Source organism: Ornithodoros turicata, chromosome 9 (genome assembly GCF_037126465.1).
Source record: "Ornithodoros turicata isolate Travis chromosome 9, ASM3712646v1, whole genome shotgun sequence".
NCBI lineage: Eukaryota > Metazoa > Arthropoda > Arachnida > Ixodida > Argasidae > Ornithodoros > Ornithodoros turicata.
The window spans coordinates 30,403,289-30,428,465 of record NC_088209.1 but is presented as its reverse complement, the minus strand read 5'-3'; the positions used below and the strand labels follow the sequence as shown (position 1 = coordinate 30,428,465).

At 46.2% G+C, this 25,177-nt stretch overlaps 6 protein-coding genes across 6 annotated transcripts in view; 5 read left to right on the top strand and 1 right to left on the bottom strand.

Moving 5' to 3' along the window:
• LOC135367879 (uncharacterized) overlaps window positions 1-25,177 on the bottom strand; it is a 137,803-nt gene that overhangs the window by 81,408 nt on the left and 31,218 nt on the right. The window lies entirely within an intron of this gene.
• LOC135367874 (ctenidin-3-like) lies at window positions 679-2,413 on the top strand. The gene is made up of 2 exons (XM_064600976.1): window positions 679-974; window positions 1,676-2,413. Exons 1-2 carry the CDS (start codon window positions 963-965, stop codon window positions 2,150-2,152), a joined length of 489 nt encoding a protein of 162 aa, XP_064457046.1. The 5' UTR covers window positions 679-962; the 3' UTR covers window positions 2,153-2,413.
• Window positions 2,915-3,935, top strand: LOC135367873 (uncharacterized). The gene is made up of 2 exons (XM_064600975.1): window positions 2,915-3,018; window positions 3,363-3,935. Exons 1-2 carry the CDS (start codon window positions 3,007-3,009, stop codon window positions 3,744-3,746), a joined length of 396 nt encoding a protein of 131 aa, XP_064457045.1. The 5' UTR covers window positions 2,915-3,006; the 3' UTR covers window positions 3,747-3,935.
• On the top strand, window positions 8,903-10,974 carry LOC135367872 (major centromere autoantigen B-like). Its single transcript, XM_064600974.1, has 2 exons — window positions 8,903-9,008; window positions 10,541-10,974. Exon 2 carries the CDS (start codon window positions 10,650-10,652, stop codon window positions 10,950-10,952), a length of 303 nt encoding a protein of 100 aa, XP_064457044.1. The 5' UTR covers window positions 8,903-9,008; window positions 10,541-10,649; the 3' UTR covers window positions 10,953-10,974.
• Window positions 19,715-21,300, top strand: LOC135367871 (keratin, type I cytoskeletal 9-like). The gene is made up of 2 exons (XM_064600973.1): window positions 19,715-19,821; window positions 20,553-21,300. The coding sequence occupies exons 1-2, from the start codon at window positions 19,810-19,812 to the stop codon at window positions 21,036-21,038; spliced, it is 498 nt and encodes a 165-aa protein (XP_064457043.1). The 5' UTR covers window positions 19,715-19,809; the 3' UTR covers window positions 21,039-21,300.
• On the top strand, window positions 22,780-23,858 carry LOC135367870 (uncharacterized). The gene is made up of 2 exons (XM_064600972.1): window positions 22,780-22,881; window positions 23,299-23,858. Exons 1-2 carry the CDS (start codon window positions 22,870-22,872, stop codon window positions 23,680-23,682), a joined length of 396 nt encoding a protein of 131 aa, XP_064457042.1. The 5' UTR covers window positions 22,780-22,869; the 3' UTR covers window positions 23,683-23,858.

The window sequence follows — 25,177 nt, the reverse complement described above, 5'->3', positions numbered from 1 at the left end:
GTTTTTCCCTATGGGCTGTTTCAAATTTTGACTTAAATTATAGATTCATACATCAGTTGATGTGTTTCCTCACACTGGCAGTACATTACTCAGTAGTCCATAATGTCGTACAGTCGTTTAGTCATTTCGTTTCTGTCTCTTCCTCTTTTTTCGGACGACGATGGGTGCCATGTGCCCTCTTCATGGTACCAGAGGGCGTGTGCGGAAGAGAAGCATAGAGATAAAAATTGTACATTGATTCTTGCTCCGCAGTTTCGTTAATCACCATTTTCTGCGGCAGCGACAAAAGTAAGAACGCCCACCACAATTATTCTCAACGTTCTAGATGGATACGAATATTACCCAGCACTAACAAATATCTAATATTTCTAAGACATTGAGTTCGCACACCAGAAAAGCCCTCTCTAGTGTACCCTTCGAGTAATCCACACTTGGAAAGCATCATACAGATAAAAGGAAACACACGCAAACAAAAAAAGCAGACCAGCATCCTTCAAGGTTGCCACCAATCGTCTGACCGATCACCACGTGTAAAGGTTACACTTCATATTGCGTCATCAAGCGCTCTCTTTGCATCGAAATTTGTTCTTTCTCAGAAAGGAGAGGAAAAAGAAAACTTGGAAACAGGTTTCCCGCTCAGATCATACCACGTGTCAAAACTTCGTGGATACTATGACGCCTCATATTCTGAGTTACCCAACGAAAGTCGCCGAATGACCGTGTATCCGCAATTTTGCTGGTTCAGCCGAAAAAATCTTTCCGATCTACTCTTCCAACCCCACCGACGAGAGAGGGGGAACGGGAGAAAGTGTTGTTGCACTTGAGGGTCTTCGGAAAATCCTGTTCTTGCCTCTAGCTGTCGCCAGAGCTTTTTCAGTGGTCGCTTATAAATGGAGGAGAGTAGCGTACCGCAGAACAAACATCGCTTCAGGCATCGACTGTTCTAAGCCGCACCACTCAAGATGAATCGCCTGGTGAGTTCATGCCTGGTCTCCTATGATGGCTTGCTTTCGGAGTTGTCTATACTGATACAAATCGATGGTGTTGGCGGTTTTTAGGCACAGGTTATATTTGAGCTATTACTCTGAATATGGTGGCGTTAAAGGTAACTCATACTATAATATTACAATTAACATAAAGGGATTTATAGTTGTGACAGGGGTTATCATATGATGCATTGGAAAAACAGAGGCGGAACAGTGGCAATGAACAACACAGGCATTATATTACCGTCGCGATCATATCGTTACTGCGTTTACATGATGGACAATGGAAATCGGAGTGTCAAGATTATTGAGGTCAAAAAACCGTTGGCTCGGAAATGTATTGCTCCTTACGTATCCAGTCCTTGCTAAGTGAACCGTGGTCTGGTGCGGCAGTTGGATGTTTACCACCGTCCTAATTTCTCAAAGACAGGAACCGAACGCAACATTACAAGTCTATGTGTGTGTATTCTTGTATACATCCTGCCGAGCCAGTGCTCTTTTTTGTTGAGCACATCTTGAACTGCGGACATTAAGTTGCTTTATTAATTATTTGTTTAAGTCGTGCAGGCATCAGTGGAGTTATTCACTTTCTTTTCGCCCTTTCAATGTGGCTTTCTGTGGATGGATGGATGGGTATAGAGAAGATATAAGGTTTCCTGTATCAACTGTATCTCTCTAATTCCCCACAGTTTGTCCTTTTCGCTGGCCTGGCAATCCTCACCCTCGCCTTCGCGGCTCCTGCTCCGGAAGAAAAAAAGGAAACCAAGGAAGAACCAACCGTAGAAAAAACCAAGCCTGAAGACGCGAAAGACGTGGAAGGGCGCATTGGATTCGGTGGAAGGCCCTACGGGGGTGGATTCGGTGGTGGATTCGGGGGTGGTCACGGAGGCGGCGCATTCGGAAGTGGATTCAACCGCGGAGGTAGCTTCAACCAGGGAGCTTCCGGCAACCGCTACGGACAAGGGGGCTTCGGTTACAACACGGGTGGATCCAACCGCAGGGTTTACGGCAACAAGCAGACCTACGGTGACCGCGAAACGTTCGGGCTGAGCCACAACCAAGGAGGAAGCTCGGCTTTTGGACAGGGAAGCCACGGAAACCGTTACAACACTCAAGCTGGAGGAGCCTCTGGGCAGCAATATGGTCACCATGGGTTCCGGGGTTAAATGCTAGAAGCAGCTGTAAAGTTCTCGCACTGAAGCGTGTGCTTTTCAATCGTACGTGTACGACGACTGTGTAAGGACCTACGACAACTGCCGTGAACTAATATGCAAAATTTCTTCCAAAGGCATTTGTACAAACGTCTTGACTAATTCCTATGTTTGTTTTTTTCGCTATACAATCATCATCATCATCACAGGTGTAAAACAAAAGACTTGTACATACCACTTTATGGTTGAATAAAGTCTTATTTATTTTTGAAAACATGTGTGTCTATCGACTTCCTTCAGTGTGTACTATCCATTTTGTAACAACACCAGATGATGTTCCTCACGAGACAAATATCGTAAGAGATATGGTTAGTGCGATATGGCAGTCTATGACTACTAGGACTTCAGAGATTAGACATTAGGACTACAACTGAAAGTTTAGCATAACCAATGAATACTCGGTACTGGCTTCTAGAAAAGCTTTTGCATAAATGTGTGCCCTGTCTATTTGAGCATTTATTGAACGTCAAGGAGACTTGCGTAACATAGCTTTCTTGCATAATTATGTTATAAGATCTCGAAACACCATGATACTGACATTTCAATTCGTACGGAAACAGTAATAGAAGGAACAGAAAGGCATCGATGCCCTTCACCCTTTGAGAGTTTTAAATGAACTAAGTTTCCAACCGAGAGTGAGGAGGTGACGGGCTTTTGTAGTAGCTGGGGTTGACGGAAATCCTGCCCTCACTCAACGCTGCTTCTCTGGAAATTTCCGCCGCACGCTTTAAAATAACGAGAACAGACTCACTTCACATTACACATTGCTTCACACATCAGGAGGTGTAGGCAAAGTTGAACTGCGCAAGATGAACCGTTTGGTGAGTCTCCCTTTTGACAGCAGACAAATATTAGATAAACGTATTTCATGGTCGCTATGCGTCGATAACATACCGACGCTTGTGTCGATGTACCTCGAGATATTCTAGCTTCCAGGGACTTCTGCTAGTACCGATTTCGAGAGGGGAAAGGCACGATGAACTAAACTATCAGAACAGGGTCAGTTAGTATGGTTAAGCTTCCACGCACATAGTACATAGTGGTATATACCTTTCAAGCTTTCTGTACAGCAAATCGCTCCTGAGTGTTACCTAAGTGTGTTCATGTCCCTTAGGTCATCATGAAGCTTCTCCGTTCTCATCCGCTTGTCTCAATCTCCCATTAGCTCCTTCTCTTCGCCGCCTTGGCAATCCTCAGCCTGGCTATTGCACTCCCGGCTCCAGAAGATGAAAAAAAGGACGTCGAAGGTCGCATAGGGTACGGTGGCGGTTTCGGTGGCAGTTCATTCAACCAAGGTGGAAGTTTCAACCGGGGAGCCTCCGGAAACCGTCACGGGCAAGGCGGCTTCAACTACAACGTTGGTGGATCCAACCGTAGGAGGTACGGCAACAGTCAGACGTACGGTGACCGAGAGTCCTTCGGACTGAACCGCAACCAAGGTGGAAGCTCGGCTTTTGGACAGGGAAGTCACGGAAACCGTTACAACACTCAGGCAGGTGGATCCAGCGGGTCGCAGCATGGATTCCAGCAAGGAGGTTACCTCGGCTAAATACGAGTACGAGGTTTTCAAATACACTCCTAAGACGAATAATCGTGATTCGCGAAGGCCGCGTTTTTAGACAGTTAGGCAGGACAGATCGTCTAATAATAAGTATGAAAAGTTTTCTGAAGGCGACTGCGCCAGCCATGTGAACACTAAGAGTGATTACAATAAAAGATACTTTATTTCGGAAAAACGTGTCTTGCCTCTGTGTTCCTTAATTAACTCAACTTATTTCAAAGAACGGAATGAACGAGTGAGAGAATAAACTGTATTACGTAAAGCGTTCTAATGCGGAATATAAAGAATTGATGAAATATTAAGGCTAAATAATTGTTACGTAGAACTTACTAAAAGTGACACATTAAGTGACACGTGAAACGACCACGTATTACACTGTGTCCAAAGTCGTTGAAAATTATATGACACATTAAACACACGACACATTAATTGCTACGTGGAACTTAATAAAAGTGACACATTAAATTACACATAAGTGACACATCAAGTGGCATATGAAACGATCACGTATTACACTGTGTCCAGCGTCGTTGAAAAAAAATCTCTGTGGCACAGCGACTTTGCAGTTGAAGTGATTGCTTGCCTGCAAAGGCTTCCGGTGAACCATTTGTTCTTCGCTTGTCAGTAGCTCCGTCGGAACAACAACTGAACAGGGGTCTGGAGCATGTGAAAGATACCGACTAAAGACAAACCCGTCTCTCCAAAAATGCCATAGGCCGAACGGCGTACCTTGTCACGCTAAATACTCATGAGCGCTTAACAGTGGCATAGCCCGAGGGGTGTTTGGGAGGTTCGAACCCCCCCTGAAACCGTACTTTTCGTAATGCATTTGGAAGAGGGAAAAGAGGGTGAAATCCTCCTCTTCCCCTCACGAAATATTTTTTTCTGGCTACGCTACTGGCGCTTATCGCATAATGTATAATGTAAAAACCCCGAGACTAGGGAACACGAAGGGACAGACACAACACGAAGTCTCAAATCTTCACCAGCTCGCTTGCTTCCTAGCCATTTTTTCATTGGCTTATCGCATGTTATTCATGCCTGCTACCAGAGGCACGTCCAGAGGTGGAAACGTAATGGACCACGGATAGCTTTTCTAAACGTTCGTTGAGAGTGTTTGAAGAAAGGAAACCCATAAATGTATAAAGGCCACCTCATATGTACATAGCCACAGTGACGAATATGGTCGTCATGTGTACATAGTCACAGTTGTGTAGTCATATATGTACAGTCCCATAGTCATGCAACCATATATACATTGTATCTTGTGCATTATAACTCATTCCAACTAGTGTATTAGCGTGTATTAATATTAATAGTATTGTATTGTAGTAGTAGTGTGTAATTAATAATAATAGTATTAGTACTCGTAGTGTGCTCTATAGTATGAGTCGTCTAATAAATTTTCTCAAACAGAAAGGAAACGGCATTTTGAGGATCATATAGGCACGGAATAACCCCTAAGACTCCAACAGCAACGATCCAGCACATACCGTGGAATCGCGCACGACAGAAAAAGGTGTTTAAACTACAGCTCGTTGTGCCGTAAAAATGGACGTTGAGAGCGAGCCCTGGTTCATGTAAATGGAAGGCGGTAAGAATATGGGTATATAGAGAGGCGAGGAAACTCATGGCTAGTGGACTAATCTCACGAGCTGAAATTTTAAAAGAAGAGGGGAGGGAAAGCAAAAAGAGAAGCAGTCGCACGAAAATACGAAGTGAAACACGATGTATAAACTGACATATTCCGCTGCGTAAACGGCGTCTAGCAGCTTTTTTGTTCTGTGACTTTCCCACATTGTATTTATCAATATATCATTCATCCATTAATTCATTTATATGCTTGGCGTATGAGGGAGAAGAACAAAGATGGAACGAAGAGACGGCTCTCAACGAGATATTTCTCAATATCATCTTCCTTTTCTTTCTCGTGTTAAAGGAATGTCTTACCTCTAAGTTCATTTCACTAGCTCGCTTGTCTCCTATACTACTCTATGCAAAGAGGGCAGTTGTCAACACATTCCTTTTGACCATTAACTATCAGCAAGTATACCAGTATACGTTCCATTCAATTGTATTATGAAATTGCAAAATTTTGGGGAGGATAGAAAATGACCTGTGGCAGTTGTAAGATTTATGCTACGGCATACGCGGCACATGCTGTTGCCAACAGTGCGAAAGTCAATTTCAACTTCATGACCCTGTGAGATTCCCTATTGCAATGACTTTGCAGAGTTTCCTTTTAATTCTGTTGCACGCGTTGAAATAACGCCTCAGTAGAAACAGACGCCCCTTTCAAAACCACGTTCAAGCACACACACCGAACTAATTGCCTGTTACTGCGCGACAGCATTGCGAAAAAGTTCCGGAAAAAGGGAAAACTCTGTGACGTTGCAACAGTCGTGGGCAGAAAAAACGTATTAGCAATCGCTTTAAGCAGAATATGGCACAAACACGACACGAAAAAATAAAGTATAATGAAATGTTTATCATGTGTGTTTTGTTGCTGTAGTGGTACTCTACCAATAAACAAGTGAGTAACACCCACAGCTTTACTATATGGTATGACCAAGAGATGACAATAATGATAGAAACGAAAACCCCCGAGACAGAGGAACACTTCAAATATGGCAGTCATCGAAAAAGCGAGAGACTGCGGCGGGATTTCAACAACGCGTCTCTCGATTACCGGTCGAGCACCTTGACCAATTCGATCACGCTGGCACCTGCTTTTCGGACCACTTGTCAAGGGCTACATTTGACAGACGGTACACGCCTTCACTCTTGTCACACTCCCTCCTATATTTCTTATCATTCACACACACATACATATAGAGCTACAGTCCGGTATGCTTGCGTCATTGCTGCGGTGTACTGGTGTCCTAGATGGCTGGGAAGAGTTCAAGTGAGTCCTCAAGTGGAAGGCAATTCGAGCTGGCGTAACTGCGGCACGTGAATACAGAGAGCTGTTGCTGAACTACAAACAGCTTTTGCAGACACTGAACGTGTCGTGAGTTGATGCAGCTGGAGGCGCGAGCTCCACGGTTTTTTCTGAGGACATTAGGCAGCTGAAGCGAGACATGGACGCTCTGGTGCATATACGGTACAACGGAGCTGCGGTGCGGGCATGGGCAAGGACACTCATCGATAGTGAGCGGACCTCCAAGTTTTATGTCGCTGCTGAAATACGCGATGCGACGGATAACCACATTTTGTGTCTTAGCGTGGGTAGTCGGTTTGCATCATCATCTGTGGATATTCTAAATTGATTCCGCAACTATTTCTCGGGAATACTGGGGTGCGAAGTGCCCTTGGTGAATGCCTCTCCTGCGAGTTCACTGATTGCGCTGTTGCCGACGGCACCCCGCAGTGTTGTGGACTCCCTACGTGGTCCCATTACAGTTTACGAGGTTGTCAGGGCCATCACTGATCTGCAGCCGGGAAATGCTGCGGGTTCCGACGGTTTGACTTCTGAATTCTACAAGCAAGCACTTCAAAGATTTACTAGCGCCACACTTCAAGGATTTGCTAGCGCCGATACTGACTAGGGCCCTCAACACTCCTTTCTCTTGAGGGTCGCTACCACCGTCTTTCACGAGCTCCCGCACAGTTTTCATTCCAAACAAACGTGATGCTAACTACCGCATATTGCTAGCAAATATTGGGCGATAAAACACTAGCGAATGTGGACTATACAATTTTTACGCGAAAACACTGACTACTCGCTTCCAAGAGCTATAGTATACCGTATGCTGCTGGAGAGCATCAAATCTTTGGTATTCGGAGCCGTACAATTTTCACAATGGTACATGTGGTGCGATCGTTTCTCGAATGTTGTAGTTTGTTCAGACTGAGAGCTGCTTTAATTCAGCTAGAACTCGAAAAGGCATTTGACGGAGTCATCCGTGCGTTCATTTCCTCACCCTGCGCCACATGAACGTTGGATGTGCTCTCTTGAAGAGGGTTATAGCATGTGCTATCGTGACGTTAAGACAAGGTTAACGCGTTTAATGGACGACGATGACGTTGTTCTGAACGGACGTGCATTCTCTGAGCCCCTGCAAGCCGGGTGTTTGCATCCTTGTGGTCTGCCCCTGGGTCCATGACACCGTCTACGTGCTTGTGACTTGGTCGGTGATGACCATGTCCATTCCATACAACATGAAGGTGGATAGTCCTTCCAAGTGGTTGTGACGAAGCAGCGTGCTCAAGATTTAGTTTTTGAAACTAGTCGAGTCGTAGCGGATGATGTTGAAGTTCCTCTCGTTCCTGTGTTCACTGAAAGAACGCTGTACTTAACGATCAAGATGACTTCCTGAGTACGTCGCAGACGAGTTAGTCATCTGGGCCTTGGCGCTGTAGAGCACGGTGAAGGGTTCCTTATTCCCCGCCCATAAAGATGTCCCGACTATTCAAAATGGCACTCGTCTATAGTGAAGTTCGTGATGAAACAGCCCATACCCAATTTCTTTACTGTTGAAACCGACCCAGCAATCATAGACAATAAAGGAACCAAGAAGGTCTGTGGGAGATGTGGCACAGAGGGTCATATCCGCAGTGAGTGCAAAATACAGCGCTGTGAAAGAAGCGCAGTCTTCGGACACCATACACTTGGCTTCGGGGCACCGTGTCTTCGGTGTGGCAATGGTCATGCCACTGTTGACTGCGTCATGCGGAGGTCATATTCCTCTGCAGCCAAGGGTGAGAGTCCCTCTACGAGGAACATGCCCCCACCCCGACAGCTGTGTCGAGACTACCCTCGCCAGCCCCTGTAGGATCAATCGCATATTTACCTGCACTGTGCAGAAAGGCTACGCAAGAAACGGAACAAGAAAACGGCTAGACAGAGGGCCGTACGTCTCACATCGCAAAGTGCCCAGACCAAGCACCAGCTTGACCTCGGGGTGACGCTCTATCAGACCCACGACGCCCTGCAAGTGGCAGGCGCAATCATGCAACCACAGTCTTCCGTCTCCGAACGAGACATCCTTTGGCAGCCACCAACTACCTGGCGATAAACCGGCCGTCCATCCGGAGGATGCTCTCAGAGAACGGTCAAAGTGTAAGCAAGATACCGTTGTACAAGCTCACTGCTGCAATGGTCGATAAAGGGCACACAAGCTTCCGAGAGGAAGAGGGGCCGGGTCCCTTTCCCTCCTCACCCTCAAACCTTGAAATCGGTGAATATAAAATAAGCAAATCAGGTGCCACAGGCATCGTTCCTCCAGGCATTCGACAATGAAGACTTTTGTGAGTACAGTCCAACACTTTCGTGCAATAGTCCTTTAGTTGCGTTGCAACTGACATATACACTGTGCCTCCTTGTGGTCAGTCGGCATCCGTACTGGAATTTCCCGGGTGGTATTTTGTGAGGTCTAGTAGGTTACATTCTTCAATGATATGTGCTTCAAGGAAATTCGAGTGTGGGCTGGAGGGGAATTGAAGTTTGACATGACCGGTTTCACATTCTTAAAGTGCTCCCTCAACGCGTCTAAAGCCGGGAATTCTGGAGGAGCGTCAGCAAACACGTGATTTTGTAAAATTTTACGTGCCATGAAATGAACCTCTAGGCTACGTCGGGATTCGTGAAAGATAGTATAGCAAGATGGACGGACTAAGTATAGCAAGCAAAGTTTGAATTGACACAACCGTGCGATGATACGTAACTAATATGTTGTAGTATGTCAGTTTGGCCTCTGTTTCTGGCGCATTCCATTCTATATGGAGCGGTACGTGATTTTCTATTTTTGTACGGGTCATCAGGCAACTCATGGAACCGTTGAATGTGCCGAGGTTCTTAACTAGGTCCTTGTAGGCTCCCTCTTCTCGCTCTTCTACCCTGCTTGTATGTTAAAATTGTAGTTCCGTTCAGAATATATTTAATAACAAGTTGAAAACATTGGTATGCAACGTAGTTTCTAGTTCTAGTTCTCTATAACTTGTATGCAGCACGTCTGCAATGCAACATTCTCAGTGTTGAAATTTATCAGCCCTTGTACCCTATAGACGATGTCTGGCTAACCTGTCTCGTATCGTGTAGTACGTGACTTGCAACGTATGTAAGACTTTTTATTTCTTGCTTATGTCGTTCGTATATGACATAGTGCACCATCCAGAAGTATATTTCCTTTGCTACATTTTGGCACTTTCAAATAAATAAACTGATGTTATGATTAATTGATGATGCTGATGAATGGCGTGTGCATTAATGTTAAACGGTTCCACGTCGCGCGAGGATCGTGTCCGCCGTCCGCCTCTGCTTTCTCCGACTGTTTTTGGAAATTCGATTGCGCAGGTATAATACACAGCAGTGCGAAAGTATTTTGCATAGTAACTCCTGATGGACGGCTTGACACATGAGACAGGGCTTCGAGCCATGTTAAATGTCACCTCATTGCTCATTTTTTAACACGGTTAGAGAAGACGTGTATTCGCATCCTTCACAACATGGTCACATAATGTCAAAATATGTCAGCATCTTTCTGGTCTACATGGCATTAGTAAATGGCTGATTGAATAACATTTTTAACGTGTAATGAATGCGTGGTACGATCTACATGTTACGAAATACTACGTGTTTTAAAATGACTAAAAACCGCAGTGCAGGGTAACACTTATTATGGAGGACGACACACACACACACAGCACTGTTGTTTTTAATATTCATGTCCACTGTCCATATCGACTGTCTCCACGTTTTTTTTTGTATATCCCTTGCCGTAAATTAGCTATGGCATAAGCACAAATGCAACACGTGGTGATATTTCTCATTTCATTTGCAGTACTTGCTACTAGCCCTGATATTACTGGTGGCAGCCCTGATGGCCAACGCACAGGGCGGATTTGGAGCTCAAGGGGGTGGACGAGGGGGCGGAGGTCACGGTGGAAGGCATGGTGGACATGGTGTGGGAAGACCAGGAGGATTCGGTGGACGAGGACAAGGCGGATTCGGTGGGGGAAGAGGAGGAGGTGGAAGAGGTGGACATGGTGGATTCGGGGGACAAGGCGGATTCGGTGGGGGAAGTGGACGAGGTGGAAGAGGAGGACAAGGTGGATTCGGGGGACACGGTGGACGAGGACAAGGCGGATTCGGTGGAGGAGGTGGAAGAGGAGGACGGGGTGGAAGGGGTTAAGTCAGTCATGCTGAAAAGGACTTTGTTGACGCACGAGAAGAAAATTTTGTACATAGTATGAAATAAAATGTACTTCATCTGCATTCATTATATACTCCCTGGCTGTGACGGTCTAGCCACGTCCACGACAGTACAAAGAATGTCCTTGTACCTGAGTAGCGCAGTGTAGAGACAGAGAGAAAAAAAGGGTGGGGGGAACTGGTGTACCGAAGAGGGGATCAAAGGGGATTGGATTAGCGCAGTGTAGTGTAGGTATAGAAAGTGACAAGACATACACTGGAAACGTAGGCGCACCACATGCCGTTCCGAAAGTGGAAAATTCAGAGACCCGGTGAAGATTGATCGAAGGCAAAAACCTGTTCGTCAAGGAAACAGATGACTCACAATGCCCTACACTTCTTTAACCTCCTCACCCTTTAAATACAATGCCAGCGATGAGGACGTGCTCAGGAAAAGAACAGTCTCTGTTTGGAATATCGACAGTTCCAGACCCGAGGCTTTTGTTTAATCTATGTACCATTCCGCTGGTTGTGAAGTGACACTGATCCAGATGGTGATGGCCAGGAAGCGCTATTGAGAAAGGTATTTATGATACTCAAAGAGAGCCGGAAAACAACATCCTAAAAATCAAGGAGGCGCCTGCTTTACGTCATATTATCGCTAGGTGAATCACAACGGGAACAGCTTGCTGCGAAACACTCACACGATCGACCAAACGAAAACACTTGTAGGAACACCCCGGCAGTGGCGTAGCAAGACCTCCAAGGTAGGGGGGGTTCGATACGAAAACTTTCAAACATTCAAGGTGCTGCCTAGATAGACGGAATGAACTGCAAAAACTTTCGCGATCGTCGGTCTGGTCCCCCTCCCACCCCCATATATTATGTTCGCCTCCGATTTGCACGATTTGCGTGGGTCGGTCCGTGGCAGGTAGGGGGGGCTCGAGCCCCCCCCCCCCCCTTCCTAGCCCGGTTGTGGGGATGTTCTTACGTTCTTCTCACCCTTCTTTCTAACCCACTTAAACTCCTTATATGTTTGTGCTGTTAAGTAAACTTTCAGCTGTGTTTGAGACCTTGTCTTTGTTGTCGTTTGTCCCCTAGTCTCGGGTTTTTAAGTTATGGATCTATACCACCAGCTCGCTTGCTACATCGCTATCCTCTCGTTATGGGTGTCAAATTGCCGTGAAATTATAAAATTAGTCCATGCGATAGAGCGTCTGTCAACAGGGTCCAGACAACTGCGTCAGCAGTCATGGCGATCCTGGCCGTCCCGCTTACCAGTCGGTTTGCGTGTCTGCACTTTTCAAGGTCTACCACAAAAGTGAATGCCCGCTGACCTTGATGTCCGTCACTTTCGTATGCTCATCCTTCACGGGCCGTCAGGATCACAAGGTGGGCGAGAAAAAAGAAAACACCCTTTTGTGCGATATCTTGAGTGTTTGTGCACTGGTGTGAACAAAGTGTTTGTTCACATGAACTTTAACGGCTAAGTTCAACTACTTTTTTTTTTTCGTGGGTCATGATTCACAACAATGCAACTAGGTCTACCTCTTCTGAGGAGATTCTTTCAATGACACACGACAGGTGGGAAATGGTGGGATAGGGTTCGATACTGACAGGGTCGAGACTTTTCGTAGTCTCAAACATAACTACGTATCGTATTTTTTACTTCCTCCCGATCTTCTCGTTATTTTCTATTCATTTAATGAGTCAATAGTAGTTAATTTAACTTAATTAATTTAACCAGTCACTATTAGGTAATTTAAAGAGGACAGTAGATATGTGGGGGCGGTAAACATATGGCTTCCAGCACCGTGTGTCGGAGATTTCGGGTGCACGTAAAAAAAACCGCAGGCTGTCGAAATTATCCGCAGTCCTACCCTGCGGCACGTGCAACGTGTCGCCATACAACAGGCAGACAGACGTTACGTGTAACATCAGGGCAGCATTATTATTTCGAACAGAGCTGCCGCTTGCACCAGCATCTCTTGGAATGGACGCTAAGGTGTCGCGAGGGCATACCTTCCAAAGATGCACCGTACTTCATAAGTCTAGTATTCATACAACGCCATGTCTGTCCCATATATGCTTTCCCGCAGGACAGGGGGATACTACACACAACGTTGCTTTTGCAGTCGGTGGACTTCTCTTTGCGTTTTACTCTTTCCTATCGTCCGTGTCCTTTGCTATACTGTTATACGTAATATGTCCTAACAACTAGTCCAGCTCAATACCATTATTAAGAGGAGTAATAGGAGGAAGAGTTGTTGCACCTGTGTCGTTCAAGAGAATCTTCCTCTTACATCTCAACTTTTTGCGACTGCTTAGAAAAGCCGGGGGCCTGTCTTTGCGAGCGAGGAGGTGGAGCACCTGGTGAGTCTTTTGCGCAATCTTAAGGATCTGTTTGTGCATGCACTCGTGATCGTCATAGGATGCCTTTCCTCTCAAAGTGATTTTTATGGGCAACCAGAAAATAGTAATTAGGAGCCACTTGGCAACAACGAGATAAGGCTTCTGAGTCGTTGCAGTGAAACTCGTCCTTCTGTTGCTATTTTAGATTGAGCAAGCTTATGTCCTGCGGCGACTTTATTGGTTGCTGTCAGGGTCATGCTGTGTCTTGCAAAGAAACACACAACTGCTTATCAAGAGATAAACTACAGCCTACAGCTGGCTAGCCATCCCTACAGCTGGCTAACCTTTTCAGTGACTTCCATCTTTCACAACTGCTTATGCTTGTGCGCGGTGGCGCCGATGACTTTACCCATGCAGCACAACATATTGACCCAATTAATATTGGATATTGGCAAAATTGGCATTACTTGCCCAATATTGATGCTATCTTGGTCCAATTGGGCCAGTATTGCCAATATTGGTTCAATACTGCGCCAAGATGTTGTGCCGCTTGGGTAGGTGCGCCGGACAAGGTCATCTCCGTGTTCAATAGATGGCACTGGATGGAGACGATAGGAGTGAGAACTAGTGGTGACATCACGCGACCTCCTAAGCCCTGACTCTAGTTGTCCCCACTCCAAGACCGATTTTGCTGTCAGTCCTTCGTCCTCACCGAGCGAAAGCATTTGCTTACTCCTTAGCAGTTTATGGTTCTTTTACAACCACAACCGCTCACTTAGACTTGCTGGCAACACATACGGGTCATTGTCGTCAAAGCACTCTTGCCTGTGCTTGCACGCAAAAGGACGATTGAAAGGGCTGGCCGTGTTGCTCCTGTTTGTTCTGCGGTCGTATGCTTTCATGAAGCGTCTTCGCACACACGTGTCGCGTCTTCGAGTCGTCATCTCACAGTAAAAAAAAGAAAAAGAAGAAAAAGAACACCCGGTGTATAACAAGCATTCACCGCGCAGTTAAAAAGTCGTTGATTTTTCGTGAGACATCGCTTCTTCGTTTGTCTTTAGAGAGCACCAAAATTACCAGTTCCTTCTCATTAACTCTTATGTGTAGACACCATAGCAGTATTGCTCATCGATAGATGTTTTGCTACGTTGTTTACTGCGCCTCTTTGCGGCGACTTTATACGTATTCTGCTTTAACCATATATAGCAGTAAGCATGTCGATTATGCAGACCTATGTAGAATATGTAACATGTAGACCTTTACAGCTTGTTTGTTTCGCCAGCCTGGCCAGCCTGAGCCTTGCTTTCGCTGCTCCGACTGCAGAAGGAAACAAGAAGGAAGCCAAAGAAGAACCCAAGGCTGAAGGAGACACGGACGTTGAAGGGCGCATTGGATATGGTGTTGGTCCATACGGAGGAGAATACGGCGGCGTGTTCGACCAGGGAGAACGCTTAAGCCGAGGTGCATTTGGCAACCTCTACGGACATGGGGGCTTCGGATACAACACCGGCGTATAGAACCGCAGGGTCTACGGCAACAAGCAGATCTACGGTGACCTCGAGACGTTCGGATTGAGCAGCAATCAAGGTGGAAGCTCCACATTCCGAAAAGGAAGCTACGGGAACCATTGCAATTCTCAAACAGGTGGAGTAGGTGGAAAAGGTTACGGGTACAAGCACGGCTTCTACGGGTAGGGAAGACCATTCTGCCTCGTCAACGACCGTACTCATGTCCTCGACATTCTACGGAAGTCTTCCCGAAGACACTCCCACGAACCTGTACATACAGTGCCAGATCTTTGATTAAATGTTAATTTATTGAAATACACTTCATCTATGTGTGATATGTTTCAAATGTTATGGATTTATGGAGCCAAACATTCGTCGTCGTTAACGAAATACGGAGACAATATATTTATTTATGGTGGTGCTTCAAGGACACATACAACATTACATCTGGAAGGGATATCACAACATACGCAGAAAGAGAAAACTTAGATAATACGAATATACGGCCAGAGCATTTCTGGAATATGACAACAGCAACAACTTTAATTTGAGACGGAGTGTGGGGAGGTTCATCGCCAGAGGCGATACTCTACCACATTGCTGGTCGGGATGTGGGGAATGAGATAATGAGCCCCTTCACAATAACCATCGAAGTCCGATGGTGTCCAGAAATGTCAAAAGAGCTTTGAGCGCAGATCGTTGCTGGGCTGGATTCGGTCAGGGACCAAGCATTTTCGACAGGGAGAAGGGGCGAGAGTCCAGCTGACTAAGAGACTCGGAGAGTGCGGTTCGGGAAGGTTGGTAGTAGGGGAAATGAAGAAGAATGTGCTCCAGATCCTCTAGAGCACCACAGTGGCAGCAGGTGGGACAGTCAACTTGTCTCAAGCAGTAACGCCACTGAGCTCTAAAGTCCACATCGAGTCGCGTTCGGTGGATTAATGCAGCATCTTGACGAGAGGTGTTTCGTGGCACGCGGAAAGCGAGCGTTGGATCAACTCTGCTGAACATAGATGGGGGGAGAGTGTCGGTTGTCCATTGGCGGGACGCCAGGAGTGTCACGAGGCGTCGCAGAATGGAACGGCGGTCTCCTCTCTGCAGAACGATACTGGTCCGTTTCCGATACCAGAGTGCTGCTTCTGCGGCGCTGTCGGCCTGCTCATTCCCCACGACACCACAATGGGCTGGAACCCACTGGAGAACTAGCATGTGGCCTGCTGCGTAGACAGTGTGGTAGGCCATTAACATATCCGTGACTAGGGGTGCGGAGGGGCCTCGTATGCCGGAATTTTCAATAGCGTGAAGTGCAGATTTGAAGTCTGTGAAGACTGCCCATACCCGCGGGGTAAAATGAGCGATGTGTTGTAGGAAGAAAATGATGGCATAGAGTTCCGCAGCTGTTGAGGAGGTTGGATGTGAAACGAGTCGTCCTTGCACTACGCCTTCGGATGGTATGACGAATGCTGACGCGGACTTGTTGTTTCGGGATGCACCATCTGTATATGCTGCTGTAAACGTAGAAAACTTCTCGTCTCCCACAGCGTGAAAATTGGTTCGAAGGACTTGAGGGGGGACCTGATCTTTTATTTCCAGAAGATTCGGAAGGCTTACGAAAGTCGGCGGTACCGGCAGAGAACGGGGTGGGGGGTGGGGGGATGCGGTTTAGTAATGTCCTTAGCTACGAAAGCCAGTGAGAGTCTGGCGCGTCCTCTACGCTACTCGATAGAAGTCGCTTTCAAGGCGGTATCGAATTTTCCTGGGAAGCGGGTGACGGGGAATGTGAGCACTCAAACGTAGGAAGTGCCGAGCGGTTTCACGTTCACGTAGGACCTCAACCGGGAGTTCACCAGCTTCAGCCAGGACTTGCCGTGTTTCAGCCATTCTTGGAACTCCGAGGCAGCGACGAAGGCTTCGAGCAAACAGGGACCGAAGGGTATTTAATGATGTTGTTGATATCCTGTGCAGGATAGTAAGGCTGTAAAGCACAGTCGCCCTCACCAACGCCGCGTGGACGGCGAGCAGGGAACGCTGATCACAGCCCCATCCTGAGCCAGAAAGATGTTGAATGGACCATTTGCGACAACGCGTATGCGCATGCCCAGCCCTTGCGTCCGCCATCTTTGAATGGAAAACATCCCTATGGACCCAGCTGCGGGCGACTGTCACGTTCATTGGGGGGAGATAATCTGTTTCAAGGTTACGCGGACGTTTGAGGTCTACGACAACACTTTGTACCGGTAATGAGCGCAATGCGCTTTCACTCTTTCCGCATTCTTCTTCCAATCTTCTCTTGCTACTTTCCCATGCAACGTACCAGTCCGAAAAGCGTCACCATGTTTATTGAGGGGAAAGACACGACGTTCGACGTTCCGCCGCCAGGGGCGACGCGAATATGGAAATGGTCCATTGCGAGGAGCCATTGCTGCACTTATAGTTTCAAGGTGTTTCTGGTTTAGTTTAGTTTCAAGGTTTCTGGAATATGGAAACTCGTGATGCTGACCAATGCCTGGGGAAGAGAATTCCAATCGATCACAGTCCGCGGGAAGAAAAAATTGAGGTACTGGAGAAAAAAATGAACCTACACTTGGTTCTCAAAAAATGGTCAAGCCCGGGGAAAACATAGTACTATGATTACTTTGAGTACTACGAGAATATTTCCCAGATCCGGATATTTGAGGATTCCGCTAGGCTATGGAGTGGGGGCACTTTCGTGTACAATTTGCTATTGGAAATACACAAATACAGGCGTGAATGCAAAGGATTCCGTGTGACTACCCACAAGGAGACGTGAAAGTACCCTGGCAGGAGCAAGGAAGTATTTAAACCGACGGGTGCTATAGATGAATGAGGAGGTTGGTTGATGATTGTTCTTTCCTCCATTTCAAAGCTTAACATAAATTATAGATTCATCAGTTTATGTGTTTACTCAAACTGGCGGTACATTTCTCAGCAGTCCATAATTTTATTACCTCGTTTACTCATTTCCTTTCTCTGCTTCCCCTCTTTCTCGGAGAGAATGGGTATCATGTACCCTCTTCATGGCACCAGAAGGCGTGTACAGAAGAGACACAGAGGGACAAAAATTGTACACTGATTCCTGCTTCTCAGTTTTCCAAATCATTATTTCCTACTAAGTAACATCCGCCGCAATATATTCTCAGCGTTACAGATGGAAAGAATATTACTCAGCACTAACAAATATCTAATTTTTTGAAGTAATTGAGTTTGTACACCAGGAAGCCTTTCGAAATCCTCTCCCCTTCCAGTAATCCACACTTGGAAAGCGTCATACCGAGAAAAGGAAACACGAAAAGAAGCAGCCCAGCACCCTTCAAGGTCGCCACCAATCGCTGGACCGATCACCACGTGTAAATGTGCATCCACTCTGTCCCCCTCGCGCCGGAGCCTCTGCCGTTGCGTGTGCACGTGATGTGTGCAAAGCGCCCCTAGGTCCCTCGGTGTTGGTTGGTTGGTGGGTATGAAAAAGAAAAACATGGAGATGTTGGCTCAACTCTACATTGGGCCGGTTACTCCAGTACCCTCATGGTAGCGAAGCCTGACTACCATGGAGTCTAAAAAGATGATCGTTTCACAAAAGTCCTAAGGAAGGAGATCACAGAGTGTGGAACACGTCGATGCGCCGCTGGCCAGTCACCGAGTACCTTCTTGATGTCAAGAGGGCCGTCTGACCAAGGCATCCCGGGTAGCTTCACGACTGCTGCGAATCGCTCCCAGCCGAGCAGTATATGTTCAGTGTCCTCTAGCAATCCGCATTGGATGGAGTCTCGTGACGGACCTACCCCGATACGGCGTAGAAACGCGCGGCCGTGGGGGACGTCCAGCCGAAATGGCGCCTCGATATCACTGATGGCGCATTCCATTAGCAGAGCTGGATCAAAGTTTTTACTCACACCCTAAAAGAAAAAAGCAGTAATTTCACTCCTTCTGGGGACTAAATGCGTTGCCACAAAAAATTAGTCTCATTAGGGAGTAAATGCACGGAACTAAATGAATGCCACAGGCCGGGGACTGAATTCCACGCTCTGTTATTCTAAGAGTCCGAGGTACATACATACATAGGTAGATACATAATCCATGTGCATGAATGAAAATTCTTTGAATTAAACCGTCAACCGTGATATGTCGAGTGATATAAAATCTTTCGACATGCATAGGGCACAGTTTCGCAAGAAATAACCTCTACCTATTTTTTCCTCTGCGTGAGTGGAAAATTGCTAAGTCAGCTAAGTTGCAACAAAAGCTGGTGGTGTGTAACCTCATTCCACGAAATCATCGAAGAGCACACATTTACGCATAGGCTGTTGCATTCAGGAGTCCACTTGCGAAATTCAGTGACTATTTCCAACCTTGGGGAGTAAATGTCAGGGTTAAGGGACTAAAATGGGGAGTAATTGCAAGCAAGGGGACTAGAAGCGGCAATTGCTCCCCATTTTACTCCTACTTTTTCTTAGAATGCAGCGCGGGGCAAAAATTGCTCTCCCAATAGAAGCAGAGCGCTTTATATAGAGCCGTCACCTTTGGGTAGGAGCGCGGGAGCACCACACTCCGCAAAAGGAAATGTCCCGTTTACCAAAAAGGAGCGCGATCCATGCGCTCCGGGACCGCTAGTTAACGCGCCCTCGCACTTCATATTGAGTCATCAAGTGCTCTCTTTGCTTAAAATTTTATCCTTACTCAGACAGGAGAGGAAAAAGTAAACTTGGAACCAGGTTCGTAGTTAAGACAATACCACGTGTCATAACCTCGTGGATACTATGACACCCCATATTTCGAGTTACCTAACGAAAATCGCCGAGTGTCCGTGTGTCCGCAATTTTTCTGGTTCATCCGAAAACAAAAAATCCTTCCGATCTGCCCTTGCAACCCTTCCGAGGAGAGAGAGAGGGAACGGGAGAAAGTGTTGCTGCACTTGAGGGTCTTCGGAAAATCCTGTTCTTGTCTGTAGCTGTCGCCAGAGCATTTTTAGCGGTCGCTTATAAATGCAGGAGCGTAGCCCAGTGCAGATCAAACATCACTTCAGGCATCGACCGAGCCACTCAAGATGAACCGCTTGGTGAGTTATCAAGTTGATGCGTGGTAGGCTATCACGGCTAGCTCTTGGTGTTGTTTATACTGTTGCAGATCATTGATGACTTTTACGCACATGTTATATTTGAGCTATTAGTCTGAATACGGTGGTGTTAAGAGTAAACTTGTACAAAACAAAAATTAACATAAGAAGGATTGATAGTAGTGACAGGGATTATTATAAGATGCTTTGGAAAAGTACTGGCGGAGCATGAACAATGATCAACACAATCCGTATTACCGTCGCGATCATAGTTAGTTTCCTTACGTGATAGACAGCGGAAACCAAAGTGTCAAGATTAGCAACAAACTGTTGGCTCGGAAATGTATTGTTCCCTGCGTCCAGTCCCTGCTAAGTAACCCGTGGTCTAGTTTGGCAGTTGGTTCTTTACCATTGCCCTAATTTACTGCCCTAAGACAGGAACCGACAGGAATTAACTGCCCTAAGACAGGAACCGAACGCAACATCACAAGCCTATGTGTGTGTATTCTTGTACACCTTGCCGAGCCAGTGCTCCTTTTTGTTGAGGACATCTTGAACTGTGGACATTAAGTTGCTTTTGTCATTATTTGTCTACGTCGTGCAGGCATCAGTGGAGTTATTCATTTTCTTGTTGTCCTTTCAATCTGGCTTTCTGTGGATGGATGGATGGATGGATGGGTAAAGAGAAGATCTAAGGTTTCCTGTATCAACTGTATATCTCTATCTCCCCACAGTTTGTCCTTTTCGCTGGCCTGGCAATCCTCACCCTCGCCTTCGCGGCTCCTGCTCCGGAAGAAAAAAAGGAAACCAAGGAAGAACCAACCGTAGAAAAAACCAAGCCTGAAGACGCGAAGGACGTGGAAGGGCGCATTGGATTCGGTGGATTCGGTGGAAGGCCCTACGGGGGTGGATTCGGGGGTGGATTTGGGGGTGGTCACGGAGGCGGCGCATTCGGAAGTGGATTCAATCGTGGAGGTAGCTTCAACCAGGGAGCTTCCGGCAACCGCTACGGACAAGGGGGCTTCGGTTACAACACTGGAGGATCCAACCGCAGGGTTTACGGCAACAAGGAGACCTACGGTGACCGCGATTCGTTCGGACTGAGCCACAACCAAGGTGGAAGCTCGGCTTTTGGACAGGGAAGCCACGGAAACCGATACAACACTCAAGCTGGAGGGGCCTCTGGGACTCAATATGGACAGCATGGGTTCCAGGGTTAAATGGTAGAGGCGCGGCTTTGAAGTTCTCGCACTAAAGTGTGTACTTTTTAATCTTCAGTGTACGACGACTGTGTATGGGACGCCAACTGCCGTGAACTAATATGAATGTAAGATTCCTTCCAAAGGCATTTGTACAAACGTCTTGACTACAACCTCTATGTTATGTTTTTTGTTTGTTTTACAATCATCATCATCACAGCCGCAAAACAAAAGACTGTACATATAACTTTATGGTTGAATAAAGTCTAATTTATTTTGGAAACGTGCGTGTCTATACGGACTTCTTTTAAGGTGTGGTACCTATTTTTGTAATAAGGCCACATGGCGTTCCTCATGAAACAAGTACCGTAGGAGACGTGGTTACTGACATTTATTTGCATACACTACAAGCCCTCTGTTGGTGCTTACCTAGGAGTAAGCTGCATAAAGAGCACACGGGGAAATGCCCACATAAGTCCAATGTGTATTTCACATCAGGTATAGGCAAATTGCCGTGCATCCCCACAAGAAACTACTCAAAATTTGTCGCACCTGATATTGAGTTATAGACTAAGGAACTTCATTCCAATCATGTATGTAGTACCTGTAAAGAAATAATATTTGAAAGAGTCTATTCGAAGGAGGTTCTTTGAAAGTCTCGATATGAAAGTATGTCTCGTCGAACGCGAGTTAACAGGTTCTGCATAGGTCTGTACGGTTATTCTATGTACACCCTTTAGAATTTGACTGAAAAAACAAAGCAGTCTTCTGTCTTAAATCTAGAATTATACTATCCAAGTTAGCTTGATGTTGAAGTTCGTGTATGGAATGCCTACTGTATGTATAGGCTTTATATGTATACCTCAATGAGGGATAGAGGAGCTGGGGCTCTATTAGGACTTTTAAGACTAGACACTGGGACTACAATTGAATGTCGGGCAACACTCATGTATACTCTATATTGGCTTCTACAAAAGCTTTGACATGTGACATGTGACATGAGTGACCTGTTTATTTAGAGGTACTGTAAATCAGTAGACAAGCATGATATGCCGGTGATGTGACTAGAGACTTTGTTGCTCCTAAATACCATATGCGGAACCATACGACCGACAACGCGCTATAAATATTTTTAATTTGCCATGGAAAATGCGGCGTAGTGGAGCGGTGCGACGCCTGGTGTGAAACAACCCCCTGTACAGCGGGCAACATTGAAAATTGGTATTACACACTATTACATCGGAACTTCGTTATTTTAGTAACCATAATATTAGTTTCCCTGTTTATGGATTGTTCTGTCGGGCCCAGTGTCCTACGCATGCAATGTGGTTGCCGCCGTATCTGGCAGGAGTACGGATTCATTTCGAATACCTAGTACAGTGTTACCCGTAATCTTTAATTGTAATTTTCTAATTAATTGCACCGTTGATTGGAATGAAACTTGCGCAGTTTTTGTCCTGGTGGCTTGGACTATCGAATAGCCACACCAAATGACATTTGATCGGTGCTGCTTTACACTACCTTTAAGCATCTATTGAGCGTCAGGTTTTCTTGGATAATGATGTGGAGATCTCGAAACGCAATGATACTGACGTTTCGTTTCGAAGGGAATCATTAATAAAAGAAAGTAATCGATGCCATTCACACTTTTAGAGTTTTAAATGGAAGAATTTTGCAACTGAAAGTGAGGAGGCGATGGGTTTCTGTAGTAGCTGGGGTTGACGGAAATCCCTCTCTCGCTCAAAGCTGCTTCCCTGGAAATTTCCGACGGACGCTTTAAAATATCGAGAACAGACTCGCTTCACACCACACATTGGTTCAGAGATCAAGAGGCAAAGTCGAACTGCGCAAGATGAACCGTTTGGTGAGTCTTTGACTTCATCCTAAGGGATTCAAGGACTCCATTTTTGCAGCGGATATAGCTATAAACGTGGTTCATGCTCGCGATGAGTCGGTAACATACCGACGCCTCTGTCGACGACTGTATCTCAATTTTTTTTTTACCTCCCTGGGACATCTGCTACCGATCTCGAGAAGAGAAAGGCATGATGAACTAAACTATCAGGACAGATAACGCGAGGATAGAGAGGTAGCAAGCGAGAAGGAGGACAGGGACAGTTAGTATGGTTAAACTGCCACGCACATAGTGCATGGTGATGTATACGTTCCAGGCGTTCTCCACAACATCCCTCCTGAGTATTATCTAAGTCTGTTCATAACCCTTAGGTTGTCATAATCGAAGCTTCTCCGTTCTCATCCGCTTGTCTCTATCTCTCCTTAGCTCCTTCTCTTCACCGCCTTGGCAATCCTCAGCCTGGCTATTGCACTCCCGGCTCCAGAAGATGAAAAAAAGGACGTCGAAGGTCGCATAGGGTTCGGTGGCGGCTTCGGTGGCAGTTCATTCAACCGAGGTGGAAGTTTCAACCAGGGAGCCTCCGGAAACCGTTACGGGCAAGGTGGCTTCAACTACAACGTTGGTGGATCCAACCGTAGGAGGTACGGCAACAGTCAGACGTACGGTGACCGAGAGTCCTTCGGACTAAGCCACAACCAAGGTGGAAGCTCGGCTTTTGGACAGGGAAGCCACGGAAACCGTTACAACACTCAGGCAGGTGGAGCCAGCGGGTCGCAGCATGGATTCCAGCAAGGAGGTTACCTCGGCTAAATACGAGTACGAAGTTTTCAAATACACTCCTAAGACGAATGATTATGATTCTCGAAGGCCGCATTTTAGACACTAAGACAGGACAGACGTCTAATAATAAGTATGAAAAGTTTTCTGAAGGCGACTATGCCAGCCATGTGGTTACAATAAAGCATAATTTATTTCAGAAAAACGTGTCTTGCCTCTGTGTTTCTTAATTAATATTCTTAGGCAGGAAGTAGACACAGTCGCAGTCACAGGCGGAGCCGTTAGGATGACTGCTGAAACGGGAATGAATTGCGCGCAGTAAGGCGCGATGGTGAGAGCGGTAGGGATGAGCGTGATCGGGATCTTCACAATATCAACTTACATCAAAGGACGGAATGAACGAGTGAGAGAATAAAGCATTCTCATGAAGAATATAAAGAATTGGTGAAATACTGAGGGTATATAATCGCTACGTGGAGCTTATGCTAAAGGTGGCACATGTGGCGCAAGTGACGACAGTGTGTCCTATTACAGTGTGTCCCACGATATTGAAAGAGTTGACCTTCGTCGCACAGGGACTTAGCAGCTGAAGCGATCGCTTGCGTGAAAGGATTTCCGCTGAACCGTGGGACGTTCACTTGTGCATAGCACCGTCCGGTAACAGTAATAGGGGAGGACACCGGAACGTGAAAGACCCTTGCTAAAGACAAACCCGTCTCTCCGAGAACTCTCGGCCTACCTTAACGAAAAAGGCCCCCAGGCCGAACAGCGTACCGTTCTACGTTAAATACTCATGAGCGTTTATCGCATGTTATGCATGCCTACTATCAAGACATCATGTCCAGAGATGAAAGCATAATGAACCACCGAGAGCATTTCTAAACGTCCATTGAGAGTGTCCCAAGAAAGAAAACGGTATTTCCAGAATCATATATGCACGGAGTAACTACTCCAACAGCAACGCACAGGCACGTACCGGCACTTGTGCGGTAGAAAATGCATTGAAATTACAGCCCGGTATGCCGTTGGACACAACCTCGACCTCGAGACCTCGCTCGAGCTCGAAGACCTCCAGAGCGAGCGCTGGTCCACTGACGTAAATCCAAGGCGGTAAGGATATGCGTACCTATATGAAGGCGAGAAAAATTCATGGTGGTGGTACGACGATATTCAAACTCATGGTTGGTTACCTAATATCTTAAAAGCCGGAATGCTAAAATAAGGAGGGAAGAAAGAAGAAAGAGAAACAGTCACACGGAAATAGGAAGTGACACGTGATGTATAAATATATATATATATATATGATATGTACACATGATGTATAAAGTGACATATTGCGCTGCACAAACTGCTTCTATCATCATTTTGTTCTGTGACTTTCCCACATTGTATTTATCAATGTACACAAATAAAAGCATTCAATACGCGAAAAATTCATTCATTTTTATGCTTTGCGTATGAAGAAGAAGAGCATCGATAACAACACGCAAGGACGCCACTCAACGAGATATATCTCAATATAGTATTC